Consider the following 24,701-nt stretch of genomic DNA (forward strand, 5'->3'; position numbering starts at 1 on the left):
TAGTCTTTTTCCTTAAGTGAACGATCAGGTTTATTTCTTAACATAGCTTTGAAGTGCTTGGAGCTCTTTATTTCAACGGCATTCTAAATCCCCTGGAATAAATCAGTCTACTTCCCCCTATGGTAGCTGACAACATAGTCTTAACATACTTCCACTAAGGAGTCTTCCATGTAAACTAAAGTACATTTTTAAAATATTTTTAATACAGCTTCACAGTGCTTCTGTATTTCTGATGCCAAATTCCTAACCCTCTGGGCAGAATCAGTCTCCTTTCTCCCCTGACAACTAGAAATTGCTGAAAAAAAAAGGTCTTTTTAGGCCAGTTTCAAATGTCCAATGGTCACGGTCTGAGTTTAGACCGTGATGTCGAAACCAGCCAAAGATCTGAGCTGAGCTAAACCGCCTTATTGGCATATATGAAGCGTTGTGTTCAGGTCAGGGGACCCAAGGTCAGTCTAGACGTTGCAATTCGTACTCAGACCATGAGTGTCAGACGTGTGAAACCAGATTTGAAGTGAACATTAAAATTTACATTTTAATATGGCTTTATAATGCTCCGAGTTCAGTTTTTCGAAAAGAGTCCTAAATCCTCTGAGCAGAATATGTCTACTTCTCCCTCTGGCAGCTCACAATATAGCCGATTCTTACTTTCCCTGCAGAATGAGCCTTCTTCACTATACCAGCATGCTACCACATAGTCTATGCTCCTTTCTGACAAGCAGGGCAGAAAGTCATTCAGGTGGTTACGTATTGGGGAGGGTCGAGAGTCTGAATCCTTTATTGTACGATGGCAATTTTAGAGCGTACTCAAAATGGCAGATAGGTGAGGGTAGCCTATATCATGGGTTTAACAAATATGTCATGGGTAAAGGGGTTGTCCAGGACTTCCACAGGACGCCACAACCAAACATATATTGTAAATCTGGCAGTGGCCGGATGTAATGTGTAGTGGCCATCCTCGGTACTCCAGCTAAGCTCCAATTGAAGTGAATGTGATTTGAGCTGCAGTACCTGAGAACGGCCACTACACTGTGTATGGAGTGGTGCAGGCAGCACTTTCATTGGGAGCTCGACGGCACATTAGGATATCATCAATCAGACATTTGCCATATATCCTAATGATGTCCCAGATAGGGAAAAACTCTTGAAAGGCATGAATGCCTAGACACCTACTTTTCTCTGGGTGGTTCTTGACTTTCAATTCCTCCCCCGACTGATTGTCTAGAGGAGATATAAAGCATATACAATATTTTATTTCATTTTCTAATACCTTTTTTCTTTTCCGTTTCTCTAGATTTTGTTTATCTGCCAGAGATTTAATGGCTTCTATCCATGTGTCGTCCATCCGTTTAATTCTTAGGGTCATCCAGCGAAACTCCTCGTGTTTGGACATGACGTTGTAAAGTTCATCAAAATCAGTACGGATTTCAGTCTGAAAGCAAGAAAACATTTTTTTAATACAGCTTTTATAATGTTTGGAGCTTCTAAATAGAATATATCTACTTCCCCCTCTGACAGCTAACAATATAGCCCCTTATTACTTTCCCTGCAGAAGGAGCCTACTCCACTACACCGCCATACTCTGCTTAGAATTACATTTTAATCATTGTGCTTTCAGAGTGCAAATGATTGCAAAATGGCAGCACACTTCACTAATATATGTTCATGTAGGCCTGTGAGTTAGTACATCCACACAGATTTTTCAGCACTGCGGGGTGTACCCCTGATAAAATAAAACAATAAAAATTAAAAAAATAAGTAAGGGGGTGGCAACACTAACAGCATACTAGTCCATTCAAAATCTGATTTTCCTTATGAAGGAACAGAGGGGGCGGGGCATGATGCAAGAAATCTCACCAATCCTCATTGAAGCCTGGTTTTATGCTCCACCCCTGCGGAACCCTCAGAGTTTAATGTACGCTTTGGTCTAAGCCTAGTAGTCACATGCAGATATTTTACAGGGCTGGAAAGAAGATTATATCAAAGTTCTATAAATTATCTTAAAGAAAATCTCCATCTAATCACCCTTTACACGGCATCATTGTATTAGAGAAATGTCAGATACAACCATTATCATGCAATACCTCGGATTAGTTATTTTTTCCAAAGCAATGACTGTTTCACGTCTCCCTGGCCTCGTTTCTTTAGCCCTGACTCCTTATCTGTAGATGGAAGCTCTGAACCCCTGTTGTGGGATCAATAATACGAGGTAGGAGCCGTCTTACCATTGTCCTCTTATCAGCTTCCTCTTTGTAGTTTGCCGCTCTCCATAGCAGTCGAGGACACCAGTTTTCAACCTGAAATAAAATGATGGACGATATCAGGAAGCGGAAACGTTGCGACAACAGATACCAGTTATACAGGATTCGGTTACTGGTTCTACATTGGGCTCCAGACATCCCATAATTATTATTATTTTTTTTTATTATTTTTTTTTTTGGGGGGGGGGTCTCCTTGTCCTCTATAATATGCTACTAAGACATCTAAATCATCATGTGTGATTGTTCTGTTATTCTTCTATCATCACCCATCTTCGCCCGTGCACAATGTTTATTTGTGGAGACGAGATATGGGTGAATGGGGCTGTCTTAAGATTATGTGACGGGAACCATCAAGAAATGGAAAATATCAGTTAATGTTACTTAATGACCACTCGACTTCCCGTCTGGGTGACCACCACTTCATATAGACCTCCTATAGAAGGTGAAGAAGTCAAAGTTTTCCTTTGCTGAACTTTTGTATGAGGTGCAGGCTAAAAGGTTTTATTATATCAGTTTGAGCCACTTAAAAATATTTAATAAAAAAAAAAAAAAAAAAAGAAATGATAATTGATCCCACTGATCCCACGCAGCTCTTGTTCTGGCATCACCTGGTCTGTGCCTTGATACATTGGAAATGACTACTAGTCCAGACATTAGCTAAACACCTGTCTGGGGAGATGAGGGTCAGGAAAGAAGAATTTTATTACCCGACCCTTTAATGCCTGAGGCTTCCATTCAGAAGAGACGGAAAAAGTGCAAATAGTAAGAAATTACTATGCGGTAGCATCCAGGAAGGCAATTTTTATTTATTTATTTTTTTACCCACAAGTTAAACTCAATTTTGCACTTTATGTTCTGACACAAGAGTCCCATCCGGTCCTTCAGGCTTCATCTCTGCAAGTCTCTCTTCACCTTGTGCTTCGTGCCATCTGCAAGCAGCAGGGCGAGCAATCTGCTGCCTCCATACTGCGCCAGATACATCTCTGCACAGAGCGGTGGTCATAGGGATAAAGTAAATGACTTCACACATCTAGAGTGTTTGGCCTCAGAATAAAACAAAAAATAAATATCGTGAGCATTGACTTCATTTTTTTCTAAATCTTACTTTTGAAGCACCCTGGGGCTATTGAAAAAGTTTTTTTTTTTTTCTTTAAAGTTGTGGACAATCCTTTTAAGAAGCCTGCCAAGAGAAGAACCAGCTTAACAGTGTCGCTTCCTGCTTCCATATCTTATTTTCAATCCAAAGACCACTGGTAAAACGAGGACAAGGTACTGATTTTCTTGTTTAAAATATATTATTTGGTAAAATTCTTTGAATCTGGCTTTTTGGCAGTCTGGCACAGAACTGCGGTATTCGTGGCCAATCAGAAATCAGATCACTTCTATTGTTACTGGCATTCCAGTTTCAGCAAATGAAGGCGTTCCTGTGTATGAAAACTTTTACAACTTTCTAAAACTTTTCTTATCACTTTCTTGGGCTTTTTCAAACTCTTGGCTTACTGACATTCAATAGAAACTTTACTCCCTTGGGATAAAAAATAAAAACGTTGTCCTGGTGATCTGATGGACACAGGGGCTGGAGTGCGACTTTATATCCACAGAATAGATGATACATGAATGATTCCTGGGGGTCTGGCTGCTGGGACCCCCGACCAATCCTAAGAAAAGAGAATGGGGGGGGCTACTGAGCATGTGCAAGAACCAGACCTTTAATCAATTAATGGAGCAGTGGTCACACATTTTTTAGTTTGGGCTTGTTTGTAGTCTGTTACCATGGAGACACATTGGACAGTATAGGAGCTGTGTACACAATATGTTGGGATATTTAAAATAAATATATATATAAAAAAAAATCTGAATATTTGCGATTTTCATTACTTGTCTTACTTTCGAAGCACTGAAGCGTTGCAAATGCCATCAAAGCCCCTGATGGCAGCACTCACCTCACTGAGGTAAATAAAGAACGAGCAGGAGGAGCCGTCAACGCCGTAATTGGAGTAGCAAACGTCAGAACGCCACATGTCCTTCATCCACTGGTGAAAAAAACAAAACAATAATTCAGTAATGGACGGCACTGCTGCATTGCATCATGAAATCAGACCAATGCTCACTAAAAGCGACAAAATTACACATCTGTACTAAAAAGAGACATACGGGTGACTGTCTACAGTCCTGGGGCAAAGACGGGGTTGATATTAAAAACCACTGGTGGTCTACGGAAGCGTAGAGTTGGGGTCAATGTGTTATGCCTAGGGTCCTCACTGGTTACTCACTTCTCCATCATGGCTTTAATAGAGATAAAGGGTTAATGTGATCTGGCGCAGACAACATCCCCGATGATCTAGTGTCGCTTAGGCGGGTTCAGATCATCTCTGGAAGTCTAAAGCCATGAAAAACTCAACGCCTGCAGCCCTGATGATCTGGGGCAGAGAAGGGGGTCCATTTTGAAAAATTCCTGGTTGTCTAGGGGGATGTAGAGTAGGGGGTTCACTGGCTACGCACTTCTCCATTCTGATTTTGCTGGGGATAAAAGGTTAATTTGGTTAGGTGCAGTCATCATTCCTGATCAACTAGGTTAGCTAAAGGATTAGAGCCAAACTTCCCTGGTGGTCTGCTGGGGAAGGATCTAAAGTCAACATTTAGTTAAAGGGTTAAATGTCATCATCACTGGTGGTCTAGGGCAGCGAAAAAAAGCTAAGACATACAGCCCTGGTGGTCTAGGGCAGAAAAGTCCTTCAAATGTAGGGTGCAGTGGTCACTCTCTTTTCTATCCCGGCTGTAGCAGGAGCCTGAGCCCTAATATTTCACCTTCCGGACGCCCCTGAGGGCCGATCATACAGATGAGGACTGTGCAGCTGCACCTACAGGAAGGTCGACCGGGCAGAGAACGATCATACAGAAAAAAAAAAGTATATAAGACGCACCTTTACTTTCCCCTCGCAGTGAGGGTAGCCGTCCATGGGAGGCAATTCACACTGCTCCTGGGCTCCGTTAATAAGATCTGGGGGGAGATAAAGAATCCTACAGGTTACAGATCTGCAGCAGCACAGGGCAAAGTCTTCACACCCCCAGGGCAGACGACATGGACACTGGACATGAAGGAAACCAGTCATCTAGCAGCACAGAGGATTTCAGAGTGCTGACATGTCGATTGTTTAAAGAGTAACTGAACTTTCACAAAACTTTCAAAGTGTCAAAAACAGGAGGAGTTTTGTTCAGTGGGGGTCCAGGTGCTGAAAGCCCACGCTTCATGGACTCCAAAACCATCACTGTGCTTCTCCAAGGGTGAATGGCGGGCTCAGACCCTCTCCTGGGCCAATCAGCCACAGATCTCATCTGCGACTGTTTCAGCAATCAGTGGGACCCTGGGTGAGAGGAATGGAGCTAAACAAGGTCCCCCAGCAGCACAAAGTATTTAAGAAAAGAAGCAAACACTAGAATAACCACTAAATAACCAGTAGTAAATGTATATATTAATAGCCAGCAGTCAGTAAATGTTTGATCACATCTAATGTGATACCATACTGGCGACTCCGGCAATACCTCTGCTTGCTGTGAGCAGGTACTATCTGCAGGCACGGATTAGGCTTGTTGCTGGGTACAGTCTACCTCTGTCATTAAACACCTCTCAGGATTAATGTCTGCCCAGCAGAGCCAGGGCGGGCATGAGCTGCATACGACTGGCAAAGAGGCGGCAGCTGCTGTACCCAAAGGACGGAAAGAAATCAGTTACTGCGCCAGGTGGTGAATCTACTACCTGCTCAAGAGGCAACAACAGAGCGACAAACCTGGAGAGGTCCGACAATGAACGCAGAGGACGGCAGCTCGGCAAACGGACAAGAGGTTTGGACACACAAAAATAAAAATAAAAAAGGTAAAACTAAAAAGAGTAAAAAAAACTAGAGGGCAAAAAAAAAAAAAAAAAATATGAGAAAAGTTAATTAAAAAAAATTAAAAATTGTTTGTTGCGGCATCTAGTCACCTTGAGTGACACAAAGTACAGAGAATCACACGTTTTTGGGCTGACGGGGGCCATCACACATCGCTGTTATTCCTGTTGGGACTTTTGCCTTCAGTTTTGTGTCTACCCCGCTATAGCCGAAGAGGCAAACAGAAGTTTTTTTGTGCCTTTTTGATGCATTTTTTTGCGTTAGCAGCAGATGAAACTTTTTCAGGTGCGTTCCGATAGATTTTTCTATAGCTTTTGCAAAAACTGCACTTTGGAAAAACAAACAAAAAAACAAAACACAATAGTGTAAAGCATGAAATTAATTACTTAGCCCAATTATCCCTTACATCCCGGACTGGGCTCCATCTTGTACGGCAGTAATCGGCTGCGGCAGCATCGTCCTATAATCACCGGCCTGGAAATGTGTAATAAATCGTGAGCTTCTGAGTCTGCGCCATCGCTGAGTATTCCATGGAACGAGCTTCTAGCAGTGACGTCCCCTCTCCCTCCATCTATGAGGTGCGGGGACCTTTGTTGTAAGGGCCAACTATTTGGCTCTGATTTACGCACCCCGCAGTCGGTGCCATGTTCTCCTGGCCTTCGGTTCCTTATAAGTCTACTTAGAAAGGTTTTCAATCCTGTAAAGCGGCTCCAGAGGAAGAACAGATGCTCTATTGATCCCAGGTCCAATACTACGGGAAGGCTTTGGAGCTCGCCCACCAACACAAACTGTGCCGTCCACCTCCAGGGACAAAAACAGGCTTCAACCTAGCTGGCGTAAACAGGGGCCAACATAAAGGTGCCCATTATAAAGCTCTGGGACCAGGTGTCCTCAGTGAAGGCGTGACTGCTGCCTTTAAGACGTGTACAAATAAGATCAGAGGCGCCCTCACAAACACGTGAAATGGGTACGGAGTAACGGAAGTTTTAAAGCTTATTTTTGGACAACATTTGGAAGGGGAAAAAAAAAAAAAAAAAGGGGGTGGTGTGTGAAGAAAGAAGAGTATAACAGGATTTCAGCTGAGTTCTGACATTCCTGGTGGTCTGGGGCAGCTGATGCAACCAGTCCCGGGGGTCTAGAGCAGCCACTCAAAATCCCTCATGGATGGGCAGCTTCACCATGTGAACAAGGTCATTAAAAAAAAATAGTCCCAGGAGCAAATTTCTGTGTCTAGTAACCACTTATAATACCTGGAGCATGCGCAACATGAAGAGCAAGTATTGTCAGTGCACTTCACACACGCCAGCTGCGGCCTGAAACGGCTGGTCATAAAGCCATCAATGGAGCGTAACATCAGCCAGCGTGACTGTGTGGGAGATTCCCACCATCTCCATGACTGGGCCGGGCCAGTAAGCAAGTGGGAATAAATGGATTTAAAATGAACGCCAACATCCCTGGTGTCCTAGAGCAGTAAAGAGGCAAATATAACCACCCGGCGGGTACCTAGAGATTTACTGCCGATGCCTAAAGATGAACATTACATTAGTTCAGGATTTTTTTTTCTTTTGAGTGAAGGTTTTGGTATTGGATTACAAGGCCAAAAATTACTGATCAGTGACGGCTTTATTTTATTTTTATCTATATATATTTTATTTATTTATATATTTATATATATTTTATCTATCTATCTATCTATCTATCTATCTACATCTGCACCAGCAGAAAAGTGAGTGCAGCTCTGGAGTATAATACAGGAGGTAACTGAGGATCAGTAATGTAATGTATGTACACAGTGACTGCACCAGCAGAATAGTGAGTGCAGCTCTGGAGTATAATACAGGATGTAACTCAGGATCAGTAATGTAATGTATGTACACAGTGACTGCACCAGCAGAATAGTGAGTGCAGCTCTGGGGTATAATACAGGATGTAACTCAGGATCAGTAATGTAATATATGTACACAGTGACTGCACCAGCAGAATAGTGAGTGCAGCTCTGGGGTATAATACAGGAGGTAACTGAGGATCAGTAATGTAATGTATGTACACAGTGACTGCACCAGCAGAATAGTGAGTGCAGCTCTGGGGTATAATGCAGAATGTAACTCAGGATCAGTAATGTAATGTATGTACACAGTGACTGCACCAGCAGAATAGTGAGTGCAGCTCTGGAGTATAATACAGGAGGTAACTCAGGATCAGTAATGTAATGTATGTACACAGTGACTGCACCAGCAGAATAGTGAGTGCAGCTCTGGAGTATAATACAGGATGTAACTCAGGATCAGTAATGTAATGTGTGTACACAGTGACTGCACCAGCAGAATAGTGAGTGCAGCTCTGGAGTATAATACAGGAGGTAACTGAGGATCAGTAATGTAATGTATGTACACAGTGACTGCACCAGCAGAATAGTGAGTGCAGCTCTGGGGTATAATACAGGATGTAACTCAGGATCAGTAATGTAATATATGTACACAGTGACTGCACCAGCAGAATAGTGAGTGCAGCTCTGGAGTATAATACAGGAGGTAACTCAGGATCAGTAATGTAATGTATGTACACAGTGACTGCACCAGCAGAATAGTGAGTGCAGCTCTGGGGTATAATACAGGATGTAACTCAGGATCAGTAATGTACACAGTGACTGCACCAGCAGAATAGTGAGTGCAGCTCTGGGGTAAAAAAAAAAAGAACTAAAAAACCAGTCCATCTAATTTCCACTAGAAACCATTACATATGAGAGACTGTCTTGTGGGTTTAGTTGGCCTTGAACTTGTGGAATTCAGGGTATAATAATCAGGCTTTCATTCATATGACTAATCCCTAGAGAACTGATCAAACAACATCATCACTTGCCCTAAGGGCTCAGTTGTGCAAGATTAACCCAAAGGAGACAAAGATTTTATTGTGTGGTTGATCTTTTGATACACCCACTTTGTGCCTTCACATCTGAGAGCATCATGTCACTCCCCATCAGATGCCCTAATGTCTGTAGCAGGCAAAGGCTGGCCTTACAGAATCACACATTTACATATTGTCATTGCTTAAAAAAACAAAAGCAAAACATGGTTACACTATTACTGTCATTTTGGGAAGGAAAATAAATACGGCTTCTACGTAAAAGAATATAACGTAACTACTATAATACTGCCCCTACATACAAGAATATAACTACTATAATAATGCCCCTACATACAATACGGAGCTGGAACTCACATTCCTTTTTTTCATTGGATTCAACCCGACTTCCTGCAACGGAGTTCCGTGCACCTGTGTTCATCAATGGTGAGCTGGCTTACAACTTTTTACAAGAATATAACTACTATAATACTGCTCCTATGTACAAGAATATAACTACTATAATACTGCTCCCTATGTACAAGAATATAACTACTATAATACTGCTCCCTATGTACAAGAATATAACTACTATAATACTGCTCGTATGTACAAGAATATAACTACTATAATACTGCTCCTATGTACAAGAATATAACTACTATAATACTGCCCCTATGTACAAGAATATAACTACTATAATACTGCTCCTATATACAAGAATCACTGCTATAATACTGCCCCTATGTACAAGAATATAACTACTATAATACTGCCCCCTAGGTACAAGAATATAACTACTATAATACTGCCCCATGTACAAGAATATAACTACTATAATACTGCCCCTATGTACAAGAATATAACTACTATAATACTGCTCCTATGTACAAGAATATAACTACTATAATACTGCTCCCTATGTACAAGAATATAACTACTATAATACTGCTCCCTATGTACAAGAATATAACTACTATAATACTGCTCGTATGTACAAGAATATAACTAGTATAATACTGCTCCTATATACAAGAATCACTGCTATAATACTGCCCCTATGTACAAGAATATAACTACTATAATACTGCCCCCTAGGTACAAGAATATAGCTACTATAATACTGCCCCTATGTACAAGAATATAACTACTATAATACTGCCCCTATGTACAAGAATATAGCTACTATAATACTGCCCCTATGTACAAGAATATAACTACTATAATACTGCTCCTATGTACAAGAATATAACTACTATAATACTGCTCCTATGTACAAGAATATAACTACTATAATACTGCCCCTATGTACAAGAATATAACTACTATAATACTGCTCCTATGTACAAGAATATAACTACTATAATACTGCCCCTATGTACAAGAATATAACTACTATAATACTGCCCCTATGTACAAGACTATAACTAGTATAATACTGCCAACCATGTATAACAATAACTAGTGACTCCAGCAGCAGAACAGTGAGTACAGCTCTGGAGTAGAGTACGCTGACGATCAGGCTGAGCACAGGATAGATTCAGCCCCCAGTTATGATAATAAATTTCTCATTTTCTTTGTTGATAAGTGTCTGCACAGATCTGCCTCTTATCCTGTGAATGAAGATTATCATTGCTCGGTACACACAAAAAATTAGCCGACACAATAAGCGCATTGATCAGAGATTATCCTCGCACATTATAAGTCTTTGCAACAGTCCAATTGTTCCTGACAATCTAACGACAGTTACACAATCCCGGAGCTTGACCTGTGCCAAGTGCCACTGAACACCAGTAAGATGAAGCGGGCAGATAGAGAATTCTGCAGAGGGGATTCATTCTGCTACCAGGACCCTTGGTAGAATTCCAGCATTCTTACATTTCAGGGTCTCTTGTATAAACTACCTGCAGGAATACGCTCCTTTCATCTCGCTGTTGTACAGATCTTCTGTACATGTTCACTGAGGCCGAGAGACAAGGAGAGCGAGAAAAAAAAAAAAAAAAGGGAAGCACTTTATTCCTATCCAAATACATTGTGACATCAAACCAAATGCTGAATATTTTCATGAAGGAGGTGGGCGAAGAGCTCTGCTCACAGACCACACAGAAACCGAGAGCAAAACGCAAAATTTGCCTGAAACCCATGAAGTCGGTGATGGATTTTGTTTATACAAACCTACAAGAACGGTTACGACTTTTGCTTCTTGCCACATTTTGGCATGCAAACTTGATATTTTTGGGCATTGTGCATACTCCATGGCATGCACTTCACTGCTTTCTGGATTGCTCGCCCAGTAAGCTCCGCCACACCCTGGGGGCCACGCTCCCCCAGACCCCCGGGGGGGGAGCCACACTCCCCCAGACCCCCGGGGGGGAGCCACACTCCCCCAGACCCCCGGGGGGGAGCCACACTCCCCCAGACCCCCGGGGGGGGGGCCCACACTCCCCCAGACCCCCGGGGGGGGGCCCACACTCCCCCAGACCCCCGGGGGGGACGTTAAAGTGACTATCTTCAGAAGCAGAAAGTAGGAGAATTATTTGCAGCCAGTTCCTTCTAGTAATAGGCAATGAAGCCGCCACTCGCTCCTTTCTTCCCTAACTCCCTTCTGCCGGGTCATAGGGAGATCTCTGTACAGATAAAACCAACTATTTCCCAAGATGACAAAGCATCAGGCACGATTAACTAACATGCCATCAAATTTACGTTAATCTGCTCAAACAAACAGGAATTGGCAAAGAAAAAACAAAATTACAACTCTCTCCACCTACCTGCAACATTGACTTTTTCTCCGGCAGCCATACTGGGCATCGCAGTGGTGGTACCATTGGTAGAATTGGATCCGGTACTGTTCACAACCAGTGTATCCACTTTAGACTCCAGCTTGCCAATACGCTGCAAGATATTATCCAGAAGAACTGCCAGCGTCTTCTTTAGGTCTTAAAAATAAGGAATTGGACAAGGTTACGCGAGATCGGAGTTTTCTTACATACATAAAAACCACTTACGTCTCAGTATCCGCAGTGCAGAGATGCCTCATGAGTCATCTTTAGTCTCCACAATCGACAAGTTAATCGTATTCCATCATGTAAATGGATACTTTCCAGGTCTGTTAAGAATATTTGCAAAAAAAAACCATTCTGCACAGCAGAGAAAAGAGGTGCCGCTTATCTCATCCTGCAGAAGAGGTCACAGATTGCCTCCATCGCGGTCCTTCTCCTGAGCCAACTCAACCAGTGATCGGCACTAGGAGGTCATTCAGCAGTTTCCATATTTGAGCTGCTGCAGAACCTCGTAACATGACCCCCCTCCTCAAGCTGAGTAAAAATCTCAAAGTGCACCCCGAGGCTCTGCAGAACCTCGTAATGTGCCCCAATCAAACAGCGACTAAATCTTGTAACGTGCCCACCACCACCCCCTGGGCTGCTGCAGAACCTCGCACGTGCCCACATTAAAAATGCGGCAGGATCTTGTAATAAGCCCCTTGCACCACCACCTGCAACCCAAGCTGCAGCAGAACCTCGAGTTGAGGCAAAATATCACAACGTGCCCACTAGTAGGACCCCCGCTCCCCAACTGCTGCCATATCTTGAAACGTCCCCCTGCATTTAGAGGTATTGCAGAACCTTGTAACTTTCCAAGTATGGATAAAAAACAAACTACAAAATTAGTAATTTACTCAAAAACAAAAACATTTACGGTATGTGTTCCACGCTCTCAAATATTGTCGCTACTGACAAAAATAAAAAAAAATAGAAAACAACACAGCAGTCGAGTCTGTGCACGCCTGTAATTAAATCATTAGCAACCTAGAATTATTTTCTTTGGATGATAATCCTCCAGTGTAACCCACAAGGGATGTGTTTGTTCATCTGCTAAATATTTATAACTGCGTGTTTAAATTAACCCCGTAAACAGGTGGCCTAGATGCTGCTTGCACCAATTATCTTGGTTGAACTTTTTGGGGGAAGCAGGTAGATAGTTTACCTATAAAATAAATTTAAAGTGTTATTCCCAAAATAAAGTGGCCTTATAGCATTCTACATATAGTTATTAATTTGTTAAAGCTATGCACATATCACCTCCAAAGGATGCCCCTCCACGCTCTATTTACCCTCCAAACACTGCGCTGTGTCAGTCCTGCTGTAGCTCCACTATTCCTGACAGCAGCGTCTCAGCTCTGCTTCCCACTACTGAGAGCGTATTGTAAGTTTAGCATACACACTATTCTGATCTAGATCATTGTGTTTTACATCTTTGATTGTTTCCAGCAGAAATCAACAGCACTGCTGACAGAACAGTGATGTCAAATTGCAAATGTTGCTCTGTTAATGCTTATAGCAGAAGATAATCCTCTGCCATATGCATCAACACAGAAGCATTTGCCGTGGTGCATTACTGAACTGTCAGCAGAAAGCATCAAACACGGCCTAGCCCTTCATGTGTCAGCTCTGCTGTGCCCAGTCATTGCACAGACAAAGCAGAGAGGAGTACAGGACTGTTGCTCTCTGCTGAAAACCAGTTAACATAGGATGTAGATGGTAAATTATAAAAATCGAGCTGACAGACTATTCTAAGTATTCTAAGCATACATTGGCTTGATGACATGTGTCAAATCTCTTTGTTGGATGCAGATGAAACGAGAACAGTATAGCAGAGCTTTCATCAGCCACACTGCTCCAAGTCACCAAGTCCGAGAGATAAGACTGTACCTCTGACAAGTGAGGGAGGAGTCTGCAGCACTGAGGTGGAGCAGGGTGCTGATAGGAAATGTAGTTTCGGCAATGTAAGAAATGGACTGACCATTAATCTCTATGAAGAAGGATGCACAAAGGGGCAAAAAAAAAAAAAGTTTCTGTATATTAACAATAGATGTGCATATACTATGAAAAGTTACACAATAATAGGTAAGGTAAAAGGGAATAACATCTTTAAAAAAAAAACTGCACAAAAAGTAAAAAAAAACACAAATTCACACACTAATATACACCTGATTGCTGTGTATTGTGTCAGAGTTAATATTAGGCCGATTTTGAACATTTCGGCCTCATGCCAGGAGTCTTTACACCCGTGTAAGCAGAGATTACGTACAGTCACTGCCCATCGGTCACGCAGACATCTGGAGGACTATTAATCACCCTCCGGCTGACAAGGGACTGTAGGGTTTGCAAATTTCTGAACTTTAGAAAAGGTGAAAAAAAAAAAAAAAAATCTAATGAAGCCACATTTACATATTATAGCTGCAGTGTGATAACCACCGGATTATCAGATCTGCCAAATGTTGCCCGTTGTGGCCCAGGAGGACATTTTCAACCACAGACAGGCCCATTTTAGATGCCGCACTCCTCTCCCATCATGTCTCAACCACCGTCTGCCAAATGTCGGAAACCAGGGCACAAGAAGGCTTCTGAAAAATGCCGATTTGTGGGCAAGTTTGATTCTTCCATGAAATCTTTCCATATTGCTGCGGGACTGCTGGGTGTTTCGAGAAAGTTGGCAAAATATGATTAATGTGGCATAAAGAGGAAAACTGCAATTGTGACCACTGCGACCCGGCTCCAGGCCGCTGCAATGCTTTGTTTACTGTTACCATGGAGACCCATGGGTCTGTATAGAGCTGCGGATACAAAACGATAAGTGCCTGTGATGTGCCTGCAGGGTGCCACCTAGAAGCCAGGAGTTTGTTTGTCCCCAGTTAGGGGCCTACAGGTTGGGGAATATTGCGGTAGGCAAACTACAACTACTGGCAACAGAGCACACAGTTGCTGTGGATGAGGTTAAAGACCACTTAGAAGGCGAACCGTCAACATGAAAAGTGATGAGGTTTTAGTGTTACACGTCCTTATAATAAAATAGTAAAGATTAAAAAAAAAAAAAAAAAAAAAGGATTCATACATATTTTTAAGCAGTGAAGTAGTACAGCTGACGTGCACTGTTGAAACTGGCTGCACAATCCTAATTCATGACTTGTTCTTCTGGAGGGGGTTCAAGACAAAAAAAAAAAAAAAAGTTGGCAAAAACATCTCTCACACTGCTCCAACAGCACTACTGAAAAATAGAATTAATAGGAAGGAGAAAGCAAAGACTAACTCCTGAGCAGCTGACCGAGGTGCGCGATCCAGCAGCGGCTCCATAGTTATAAACCTCCATGTCTAGAATACACAGACCCCAAACGTTACCAGATAGGGACACCACACTGCAGAGAAAGAGTATAAAGTACAGAGAGCAATCCACACAATGTGGGAGAGCAAAGGAAAACACAAATATTCCTGTACATAGGGGCAGTATTATAGTAGTTCTATTCTTGTACATGGGGGGCAGTATTATAGTAGTTATATTCTTATACATAGGGGCAGTATTATAGTAGTTATATTCTTGTACATAGGGGCAGTATTATAGTAGTTATATTCTTGTACATAGGGGCAGTATTATAGTAGTTATATTCTTGTACATAGGGGCAGTATTATAGTAGTTATATTCTTGTACATAGGGGCAGTATTATAGTAGTTATATTCTTGTATATAGGAGCAGTATTATAGTAGTTATATTCTTGTACATAGGGGCAGTATTATAGTAGTTATATTCTTGTACATAGGAGCAGTATTATAGTAGTTATATTCTTGTACATAGGGGCAGTATTATAGTAGTTATATTCTTGTACATAGGGGCAGTATTATAGTAGTTATATTCTTGTACATAGGGGCAGTATTATAGTAGTTATATTCTTGTACATAGGGGCAGTATTATAGTAGTTATATTCTTGTACATAGGGGCAGTATTATAGTAGTTATATTCTTGTACATAGGAGCAGTATTATAGTAGTTATATTCTTGTACATAGGAGCAGTATTATAGTAGTTATATTCTTGTACATAGGAGCAGTATTATAGTAGTTATATTCTTGTACATAGGAGCAGTATTATAGTAGTTATATTCTTGTACATAGGGGCAGTATTATAGTAGTTACATTCTTGTACATGGGACAGTATTATAGTAGTTATATTCTTGTACATAGGGGCAGTATTATAGTAGTTATATTCTTGTACATAGGAGCAGTATTATAGTAGTTATATTCTTGTACATAGGGGCAGTATTATAGTAGTTCTATTATCGTACATAGGGACAGTATTATAGTAGTTATATTCTTGTACATAGGAGCAGTATTATAGTAGTTATATTCTTGTACATAGGGGCAGTATTATAGTAGTTATATTCTTGTACATAGGGGCAGTATTATAGTAGTTATATTCTTGTACATAGGAGCAGTATTATAGTAGTTATATTCTTGTACATAGGAGCAGTATTATAGTAGTTATATTCTTGTACATAGGAGCAGTATTATAGTAGTTATATTCTTGTACATAGGGGCAGTATTATAGTAGTTCTATTATCGTACATAGGGACAGTATTATAGTAGTTATATTCTTGTACATAGGAGCAGTATTATAGTAGTTATATTCTTGTACATAGGGGCAGTATTATAGTAGTTATATTCTTGTACATAGGGGCAGTATTATAGTAGTTACATTCTTGTACATGGGACAGTATTATAGTAGTTATATTCTTGTACATAGGGGCAGTATTATAGTAGTTATATTCTTGTACATAGGAGCAGTATTATAGTAGTTATATTCTTGTACATAGGGGGCAGTATTATAGTAGTTATATTCTTGTAAATTAGACTTCTGTCATGTTATCACAACTACCTACCAACTAGTAAGAGCAAACGTTAACAAAGAAAAGAAAAGTGCAGCAAAAAAAAATCTAGCAGAAAAAAGAAACAAACAAATCTGTGCACGGCTTTCAGCCAGATGGTCCAATCTATGATAGAATTTGCACGTTTTTTGGAAAAATAGCAAAGAAATTGGAATACAAACAAGTACAAAAAATAAAAAATAAACAAGCGACACGCTCCTCTTTGAAGCAAAGCCTTAATAAAGACATGTCATCCATTCCCTCAGGGCCACAGACAATACCGCACGTTTTTTGCACTTACCATATGCTGTCATGGTGCCGACATATGGGCCGTCTACTACGTTCCTATTTTCTTCTGCCAGAGCTTTGATATATCTTTTGCTGAGATCCAAAATCTGTTCGCGGAGCACGGTGCTGCTCTCGTGCGGAGTTCTCTGCTGAATTGTAAAATGCAGCAACATCATGCCCCATATGAATCCAAAAGTCACCAGGAAGAAGCCGAGCTTCTGAGACGAAAGTTTCCAAGGCGTAAAGTAAGCCATGACCTTCCCAGCAAAGATATCGGTCAGTGCGTTATCTCAAAGGATGCAGAAAAAGTGCACATCCATGGCAGAGGCGGTTATAAGAGAGCCTGGAGAGACCAGATCCTGCGGCTCAAAACCAGTCGTTTCAGCTCCGTGATGCTAGAAATAAAGAAAAAAAGGAAATAAATAACATTTTATCACGCTGTATGCAAAATATACGAGAAAACAGCTTACACCAAAAGAAAAAAAATGCCAGCAGTTTCTTGTTTGATTTCCTGTATCTAACGTTTAGAAGATTGACTGCAGCAGGAGCCTCTCCCCTCTGTCCTGACTGAAGTTAGACAAAGGGACAAATGAGGAGAAATGATCAAACAATAAATCTAGTTATTTCTAGGGTTACAATTCCATGAATTTTATGAATACATGTTCAGCATGCTTTTATAGATCGGACAAATAAGATTTAATCTCTGGAAATTCACCTGCAGGAAGTTGTAAAAAAAAAAATAAAAATACCGTAATGCGACCAAAGGTTCGAATTTAGAGCAATGTTTTGCAATCGTTTGTCATTTATTATAGAAGGAAATAATTCTTCTCCCGATCACCTTCTTGCTGCACCCCTTTAATAAGACTGGCTCTATCCACTTTTTTTTTTTTTTTACTTGATCCCATACATTTGCAACTTTTCAATTAGTTCTTAATAGGATATTTTTGGCTTACAACTGCACATGGCAACTATTTGGATTATGGGGGTATCCCGAGCCTCTAGTGAGGAACACGCCGTTAAGGTCAGGGAGAAAGATATTAAAGAGCGAGCAGGACTGCAAGGTCAGACTACGCAAGGTTTGATTGTAGTCTGTTACCATGGAGACAATGCAAAAAATGTTTCAATGAGTTTTACCGGCGATATATGCCCTAACCTTAAATACAGCAATCACAAAGTGCACCTGACCTCTTGTCAACCACAATATTAATACAGAGCCCAGACCAGAAGTTTATATTTCTGTAAAACAGAACTATAACTGAATACTGATCAAATTCCAGAAATATAAACTGCTATGGCCAGTTTTTTCCACGATTAGAAATATAATGGATGTTGTGTCAAGCAACAGCACCAAATTTGTCCACAGGTCGTGTGTGGTACTGCAACTTGACTGTTCATCAAGTTTACATCAAGTTTACAGTGGGTGACCAGCTAAAATAAAAATTTTAAGCAAATTATGTGAATTTTTTTTTTTTTTAAGCAATAATGTACTTTGACTATGCCCCACATTCCCCAATTCAATGGCCTGGATTGCCCCCATTCTCCGACTCCACTGTTGGTCAAATGCTCAACAGAAGTGACAGTCTCCTTTACCAGCATGTGACCAATGCTGGGTAGGAATGGGGATGGCTTTATGGCTCAAGTCAGTAGCCAAGCCTGCCCCCTTCTCAGTCAATTCTCAGGGGGCCGGCTTTGTGTTCAATGTGTTTTTCAGTAACTGTGATAGGAGTTCTAAAGAACAGATGCATGAATACGTGCGGAATCTATGCAAGTAAACAGGAGATACAGAATAGGGCAGAAGGGGTCCGCAGAGTGAAGGTTTAAATAGAGGCCCCCCCCACCCCCACTGGCGCTAGTTATGAAGGTCCGCTCTACGCGAATTTCCTGACATGTCCATTTTTAATAAATTGTTGTATGCCCCATAAGGAAATTCCAGATTCATCCTTTCATAGAAGCTTGCACTGTCTTGTTCCTCTATTGCTCCTCTTGGAAATGTATGCACAAATTAACCAACCAGTATTACCATTCCCTTGTCAAATGGGCTTGTATAATCAATGCTCACGGCATAGGGACCCAATGGGGGTGGTACGGAGTCGTTGTCAGTTTATACATACATTTAGTGGAAATTCAACAATTAAAAAAAGTCACAAGACGCGGGCTGGAAAGAGGAAGGCTAGCGCAGCAAGATAAGGCGCAACCGCCAAAGTAATGTCTTCCCTTCATGGCGCTAATAAGTGCTCGCAATCAGTCCATTTGCCAATGTATCCCCAATGGTCGATGGCTATTATCCCAGCAGAGGAGCAGCAGGGGGAAATGACCCGAATCGCGGGACATAGGACGCCCCATAGTGACTGAACACAAACATCTAAGTAGCGGCATAATGGCCACGTCTATGGTCAATAATGCCCGATCCATCAGGTGCCAACTTCTTCCACTCCGTTTATATCCAGAAGTGACGCGCTTCCCCCTAGGGTGAATTCCCTGAAAGTTTGGGAAGGGGAGTATGGATAGTGGGATGAAAGGGATAAAATGTATACAAGTGTATACAATAAAAATAGAAGAGAAAAAACAAACAAACCATGCATATATAATTTATGTGATATATCTCCATCTCTCTCTATATCTCCATCTCGAGCCAGAACAGATTGCGCCACATAAGTGACCACATTTCCTTCCTGCGAGATTACAGCTGGACAACGACGCAGCGACCGCAGAGGCTCCAGGAAAAAAAACTGCATCGAAAACCAGACTGGGTACATGAAAAATTGGAGAAGATTTCATAAAATTACAGACAATGGTACGGAGGTGCTCAGGCAGAAAAGATGCTAAATTTGCAGCATTTTAACTTCATTGTTATATCAAGTTTTCAGCTCTATTACTAAGATATGAATTTAAAAGAGTATTTCCATCTCCAAGATGTTATTCCAACATCTATCAGGAATAATAATAATAATAATAATAATAATAATAATATTATTAGCAAACACCTCCAATTAGAAATGTAGATAGTTCTCCTGATTAGCTATTTCGCTTACCCCATGTGCAGGGTATTGCAGTAGTTTAGGTATTCATGGTTACAGCCACTCAGAGCAATAGATAGTAGTCGTAACAATGGATACCCAAGCTACAGCAGTGCCCTGCCCATTGGGTAAGAGATTTAGCTAATCAGGAGAAAGGTACCACATTTCTACGTCTGTTTCACTTGTGCGACATTCTTGGTCCGGCTGCGGACCACCGTGACTGGAGCGGCTGAGGGTCTCCTGACAGGACATCAGACCTCGTTTGTGACTGAGGAGACCCGTGGACAGCGTGGACATGGAGGTCGATATTCACACCATGAATGTCAGACATGTGAACGTGGCCTTACATACCGCAGCTGCCATGTTGACGTTGTGACCGCTTCCGCCAATCACACACTGCACTGCAGCCATGTCAGCAAAGACCGGCGCCATAATAGCAGAGCCCTGATTGGTTGTTATGGGCCACAAACAGGTTGGATGACTGAGGCCTAGTATCTTGTTTCCACATGGACAAAACCATTAGGCCTCTATTACAAAAAAAAAAAAAAGTTTTTGTTGCCACCAGCAACCAATCAGAAATTAGCTTTCATTTTCTAAACTGTTCTGGTAAGCTGAAAACTGCACTGTGATTGGCTGCTATGGGAAACCAAAACAGCCTTCCTCCACCATAACAAACCGGTCATGGAGTGTGTGTATACGGAAACCTAACAATGATCGCCAGCACCAGATATGGCAACTATTCAGGGAATGGTGAGGATGGGTTGCGACAACAATCATTGTGCCTGCGAAACCCTGTTGCCGCCATCTTGGTGCCTCCATGTGAGCTTCATTGGAGACCACAACTTGTACTGTTAGCTGCAATACCTCAGTATATAGAAAAGAAGTGACCAAAACAAGTGCAGGTCCCAGAGTGGGGAGAACCAAAGAATAAAATAAAAGTAAAAAAAAAATAATTATATATACAGTCATGGCCAAAAGTATTGACACCCCTGCAATTCTGTCAGATAATACTCAGTTTCTTCCTGAAAATGATTGCAATCACAAATTCTTTGGTATTATCTTTATTTAATTTGTCTTAAATGAAAAAACACAAAAGAGAATGAAGCAAAAAGCAAAACATTGATCATTTCACACAAAATTCCAAAAAATGGGCCAGACAAAAGTATTGGCACCCTCAGCCTAATACTTGGTTGCACAACCTTTAGCCAAAATAACTGCGACCAACCGCTTCCGGTAACCATCAATGAGTTTCTTACAATGCTCTGCTGGAATTTTAGACCATTCTTCTTTGGCAAACTGCTCCAGGTCCCTGATATTTGAAGGGTGCCTTCTCCAAACTGCCATTTTAGATCTCTCCACAGGTGTTCTATGGGGATTCAGGTCTGGACTCATTGCTGGCCACCTTAGAAGTCTCCAGTGCTTTCTCTCAAACCATTTTCTAGTGCTTTTTGAAGTGTGTTTTGGGTCATTGTCCTGCTGGAAGACCCATGACCTCTGAGGGAGACCCAGCTTTCTCACACTGGGCCCTACATTATGCTGCAAAATTTGTTAGTAGTCTTCAGACTTCATAATGCCATGCACACGGTCAAGCAGTCCAGTGCCAGAGGTAGCAAAGCAACCCCAAAACATCAGGGAACCTCCGCCATGTTTGACTGTAGGGACCGTGTTCTTTTCTTTGAATGCCTCTTTTTTTTCTCCTGTAAACTCTATGTTGATGCCTTTGCCCAAAAAGCTCTACTTTTGTCTCATCTGACCAGAGAACATTCTTCCAAAACGTTTTAGGCTTTTTCAGGTAAGTTTTGGCAAACTCCAGCCTGGCTTTTTTATGTCTCGGGGTAAGAAGTGGGGTCTTCCTGGGTCTCCTACCATACAGTCCCTTTTCATTCAGATGCTGACGGATAGTACGGGTTGACACTGTCGTACCCTCAGACTGCAGGGCAGCTTGAACTTGTTTGGATGTTAGTCGAGGTTCTTTATCCAACATCCGCACAATCTTGCGTTGAAATCTCTTGTCAATGTTTCTTTTCCGTCCACATCTAGGGAGGTTAGCCACAGTGCCATGGGCTTTAAACTTCTTGATGACACTGCGCACGGTAGACACAGGAACATTCAGGTCTTTGGAGATGGACTTGTAGCCTTGAGATTGCTCATGCTTCCTCACAATTTGGTTTCTCAAGTCCTCAGACAGTTCTTTGGTCTTCTTTCCTTTCTCCATGCTCAATGTGGTACACACAAGGACACAGGACAGAGGTTGAGTCAACTTTAATCCATGTCAACCGGCTGCAAGTGTGATTTAGTTATTGCCAACACCTGTTAGGTGCCACAGGTAAGTTACAGGGGCTGTTAATTACACTAATTAGAGAAGCATCACAGGATTTTTCGAACAGTGCCAATACTATTGTCCACCCCCTTTTTTATGTTTGGTGTGGAATTATATCTAATTTGGCTTTAGGACAATTCTTTTTGTGTTTTTTCATTTGACAAATTAAATGAAGATAATACCAAAGAATTTGTGATTGCAATCATTTTCAGGAAGAAACTGAGTATTATCTGACAGAATTGCAGGGGTGTCAATACTTTTGGCCATGACGGTATATATTTTGTAACATTGCCATTTTTTGGTCACTCCATCTCACCCCCTATAAATCCAATGAAAGCAATGAAAACACTATGTACCCCAAAATGGCAATAATACAAATCAAAACTCAAAAAATAATTGTGGCTTGGTAAAGCCATAATTATACGGACCTGCAGAATTACATTGCCAAGCTATTTCTACAGCACAAAGCGAAAACCTAAGAAAAACAATGGCGGATTTGCCGAGTTTCTCCTCACTTGTTTTTTTTTCCCCCGTAATGGCAAATCTGAAGCATTTAATAAAATTGTCAGCGAGTCTGAGCCCATGAACAGAACTAAAAACATAAAATCTGTTATTTTAGAATTTACCGATTGCTGCAAATCTACTGTAGGACAAAAGAATAAAACAAAAACAAACAAAAAAAATATAAATACATTTCGTAACAATCGCCATTAAAAAAAAAAAAATCCAAAGAATGTGAGGAGTCTGGTAGCAGGGCCAGGGCTCCCGTGTGGTGTGAAATATTAGCCCAGCTGCCATGTGGAAATCAATATTCCCGACAAGTCAATCTGAAGCGCTGTGCGGCAGCTGAGTACACAGGAGCCCCCACAAAAGGAGCCCCCACAAAAGGAGCGGGGTCATGTCCCAGATAAGCCAGGAGCTGCCAGCCGCGATTACACGACCTGAAGTGGTCGCACGAGGCGGAGAAGAGGGCGAGACGCTACAGAATAGGGTCACAAACACGTCACCCGGGATATGTCACCCTCACTGTTCATAATCTGCGTGATCCATAAAACTCCGCAATAATTGCAAAATCGACCACAAGATAAATGAGGACAGGCGCCACCATACGAACACCATTTTCTAAGTTCCCTTCTGCCAATTTACATTTTTGTGCTTTCGCTTTTTCTCCCAAGTGCCAGAACTTATTTTTCTGTCATCATTGCTGCACAAGGGCTTGGAGGTTTTTATTTTCCTTTTTTTTTTCTAAGGACAAGTTTCAGTTTCAAACACCAATCATTTTACCTTAAAGTTTGCTCAAAAATTGTTGGCGGGTGAAAAAAAAAAAAAAATACCATTGTTTTCCCGGTTTCCAGCAAAAGAAAAAAAAAACAAAAAAAAACAAACAATGTTTTGATCATTTTTTTTTTTTTTTTTTTTAAATTGTGGGAGTGCAGCAATCAAAAATGTAAATTTGGGCATTTTGATTTTTTTCCCCCCTTTTCCTATAATTTTACATTTTTACTGACGCGGCGATAAAAAAAAAATATGTTCATTGTTTAACTATTTTAAAATGGAAAAACTGTAGTGGTGGGTGGCAGGGGGCTGATTAGACGATACATTTTATTTTATTAATTTTTATATTCTCAAAAACTTTTTTTTTTTTTTAACTTTAATTATTCTTATTCTTTTGGACTTTATTTTTCAGTCCCAATAGGAGTCCCGAACCAGCGATCATTTGATCACAATCACAGTCTCCTTTGAAGTCATTGTTCAGGTCCCCGGCTGCTGGGCATTCCCACTGACACCCTGCGATCGCTGGGCGACGAGAGGCCTCAATAGACAGTCACTGAGGGTGGCACTTAAATGGTTAAATAGCTGTGATCGGGGCGAGCTCGGGTCAGTGCCGTTAGGCAGGTGTCGGCTGTATAACACAACGGACCCCTGCCCCACTAGGACATCATAATACATCGTGCAAAGTGAAAAGGCGTTTAAAGGGGTTGGGCTGGAGCAATTTTTTTTCTTTAACTCACTTTGTAATATTATGTATTTGTATAACATACTGCATAAATCCCATCGATCGGATGACCAGCAGCAAGAATGGATCGAGTTCAGCTGCACAGATGTGAGATGCAGGTCGCAGACCTTTCTCAGAATTAGCAATATTGTACCTGCGATGTACGACGCACTCCGCTTGCAAATAAAAGTATTTTCAGAAGCAGCCAATACATTTCCTTTAAACAGGTTCTTTAATGAGGACGGACCCATCTCCCCTCCTGACACATCTACCGTGGTAAATACCTGCAGCCCCCGAGTAACTGTACGGTTATTCCTTCTGGAACTTCATGAATAAATCAATGTAACCATGAGGCCCTATACAGCCAGGACAGGGAGCAGCCGCCGGTCATCCGAGA

The 24,701-nt window shown here is 41.4% G+C and overlaps 1 protein-coding gene across 1 annotated transcript in view; it reads right to left on the minus strand.

Moving 5' to 3' along the window:
• Nucleotides 1-24,701, minus strand: part of MGAT5 (alpha-1,6-mannosylglycoprotein 6-beta-N-acetylglucosaminyltransferase) — a 67,308-nt gene that overhangs the window by 27,958 nt on the left and 14,649 nt on the right. Inside the window, exons 2-7 of the mRNA XM_077273076.1 lie at nt 16,985-17,366; nt 11,761-11,928; nt 5,186-5,262; nt 4,205-4,294; nt 2,226-2,297; nt 1,271-1,432 (exon numbers count right to left, since the gene is read on the minus strand). Of these exons, the coding sequence (XP_077129191.1) occupies nt 1,271-1,432; nt 2,226-2,297; nt 4,205-4,294; nt 5,186-5,262; nt 11,761-11,928; nt 16,985-17,225 (810 nt within the window). The 5' untranslated portion in view covers nt 17,226-17,366. The remainder of the gene's footprint in view (nt 1-1,270; nt 1,433-2,225; nt 2,298-4,204; nt 4,295-5,185; nt 5,263-11,760; nt 11,929-16,984; nt 17,367-24,701) is intronic.

Source organism: Ranitomeya variabilis, chromosome 7 (genome assembly GCF_051348905.1).
Source record: "Ranitomeya variabilis isolate aRanVar5 chromosome 7, aRanVar5.hap1, whole genome shotgun sequence".
Lineage (NCBI taxonomy): Eukaryota > Metazoa > Chordata > Amphibia > Anura > Dendrobatidae > Ranitomeya > Ranitomeya variabilis.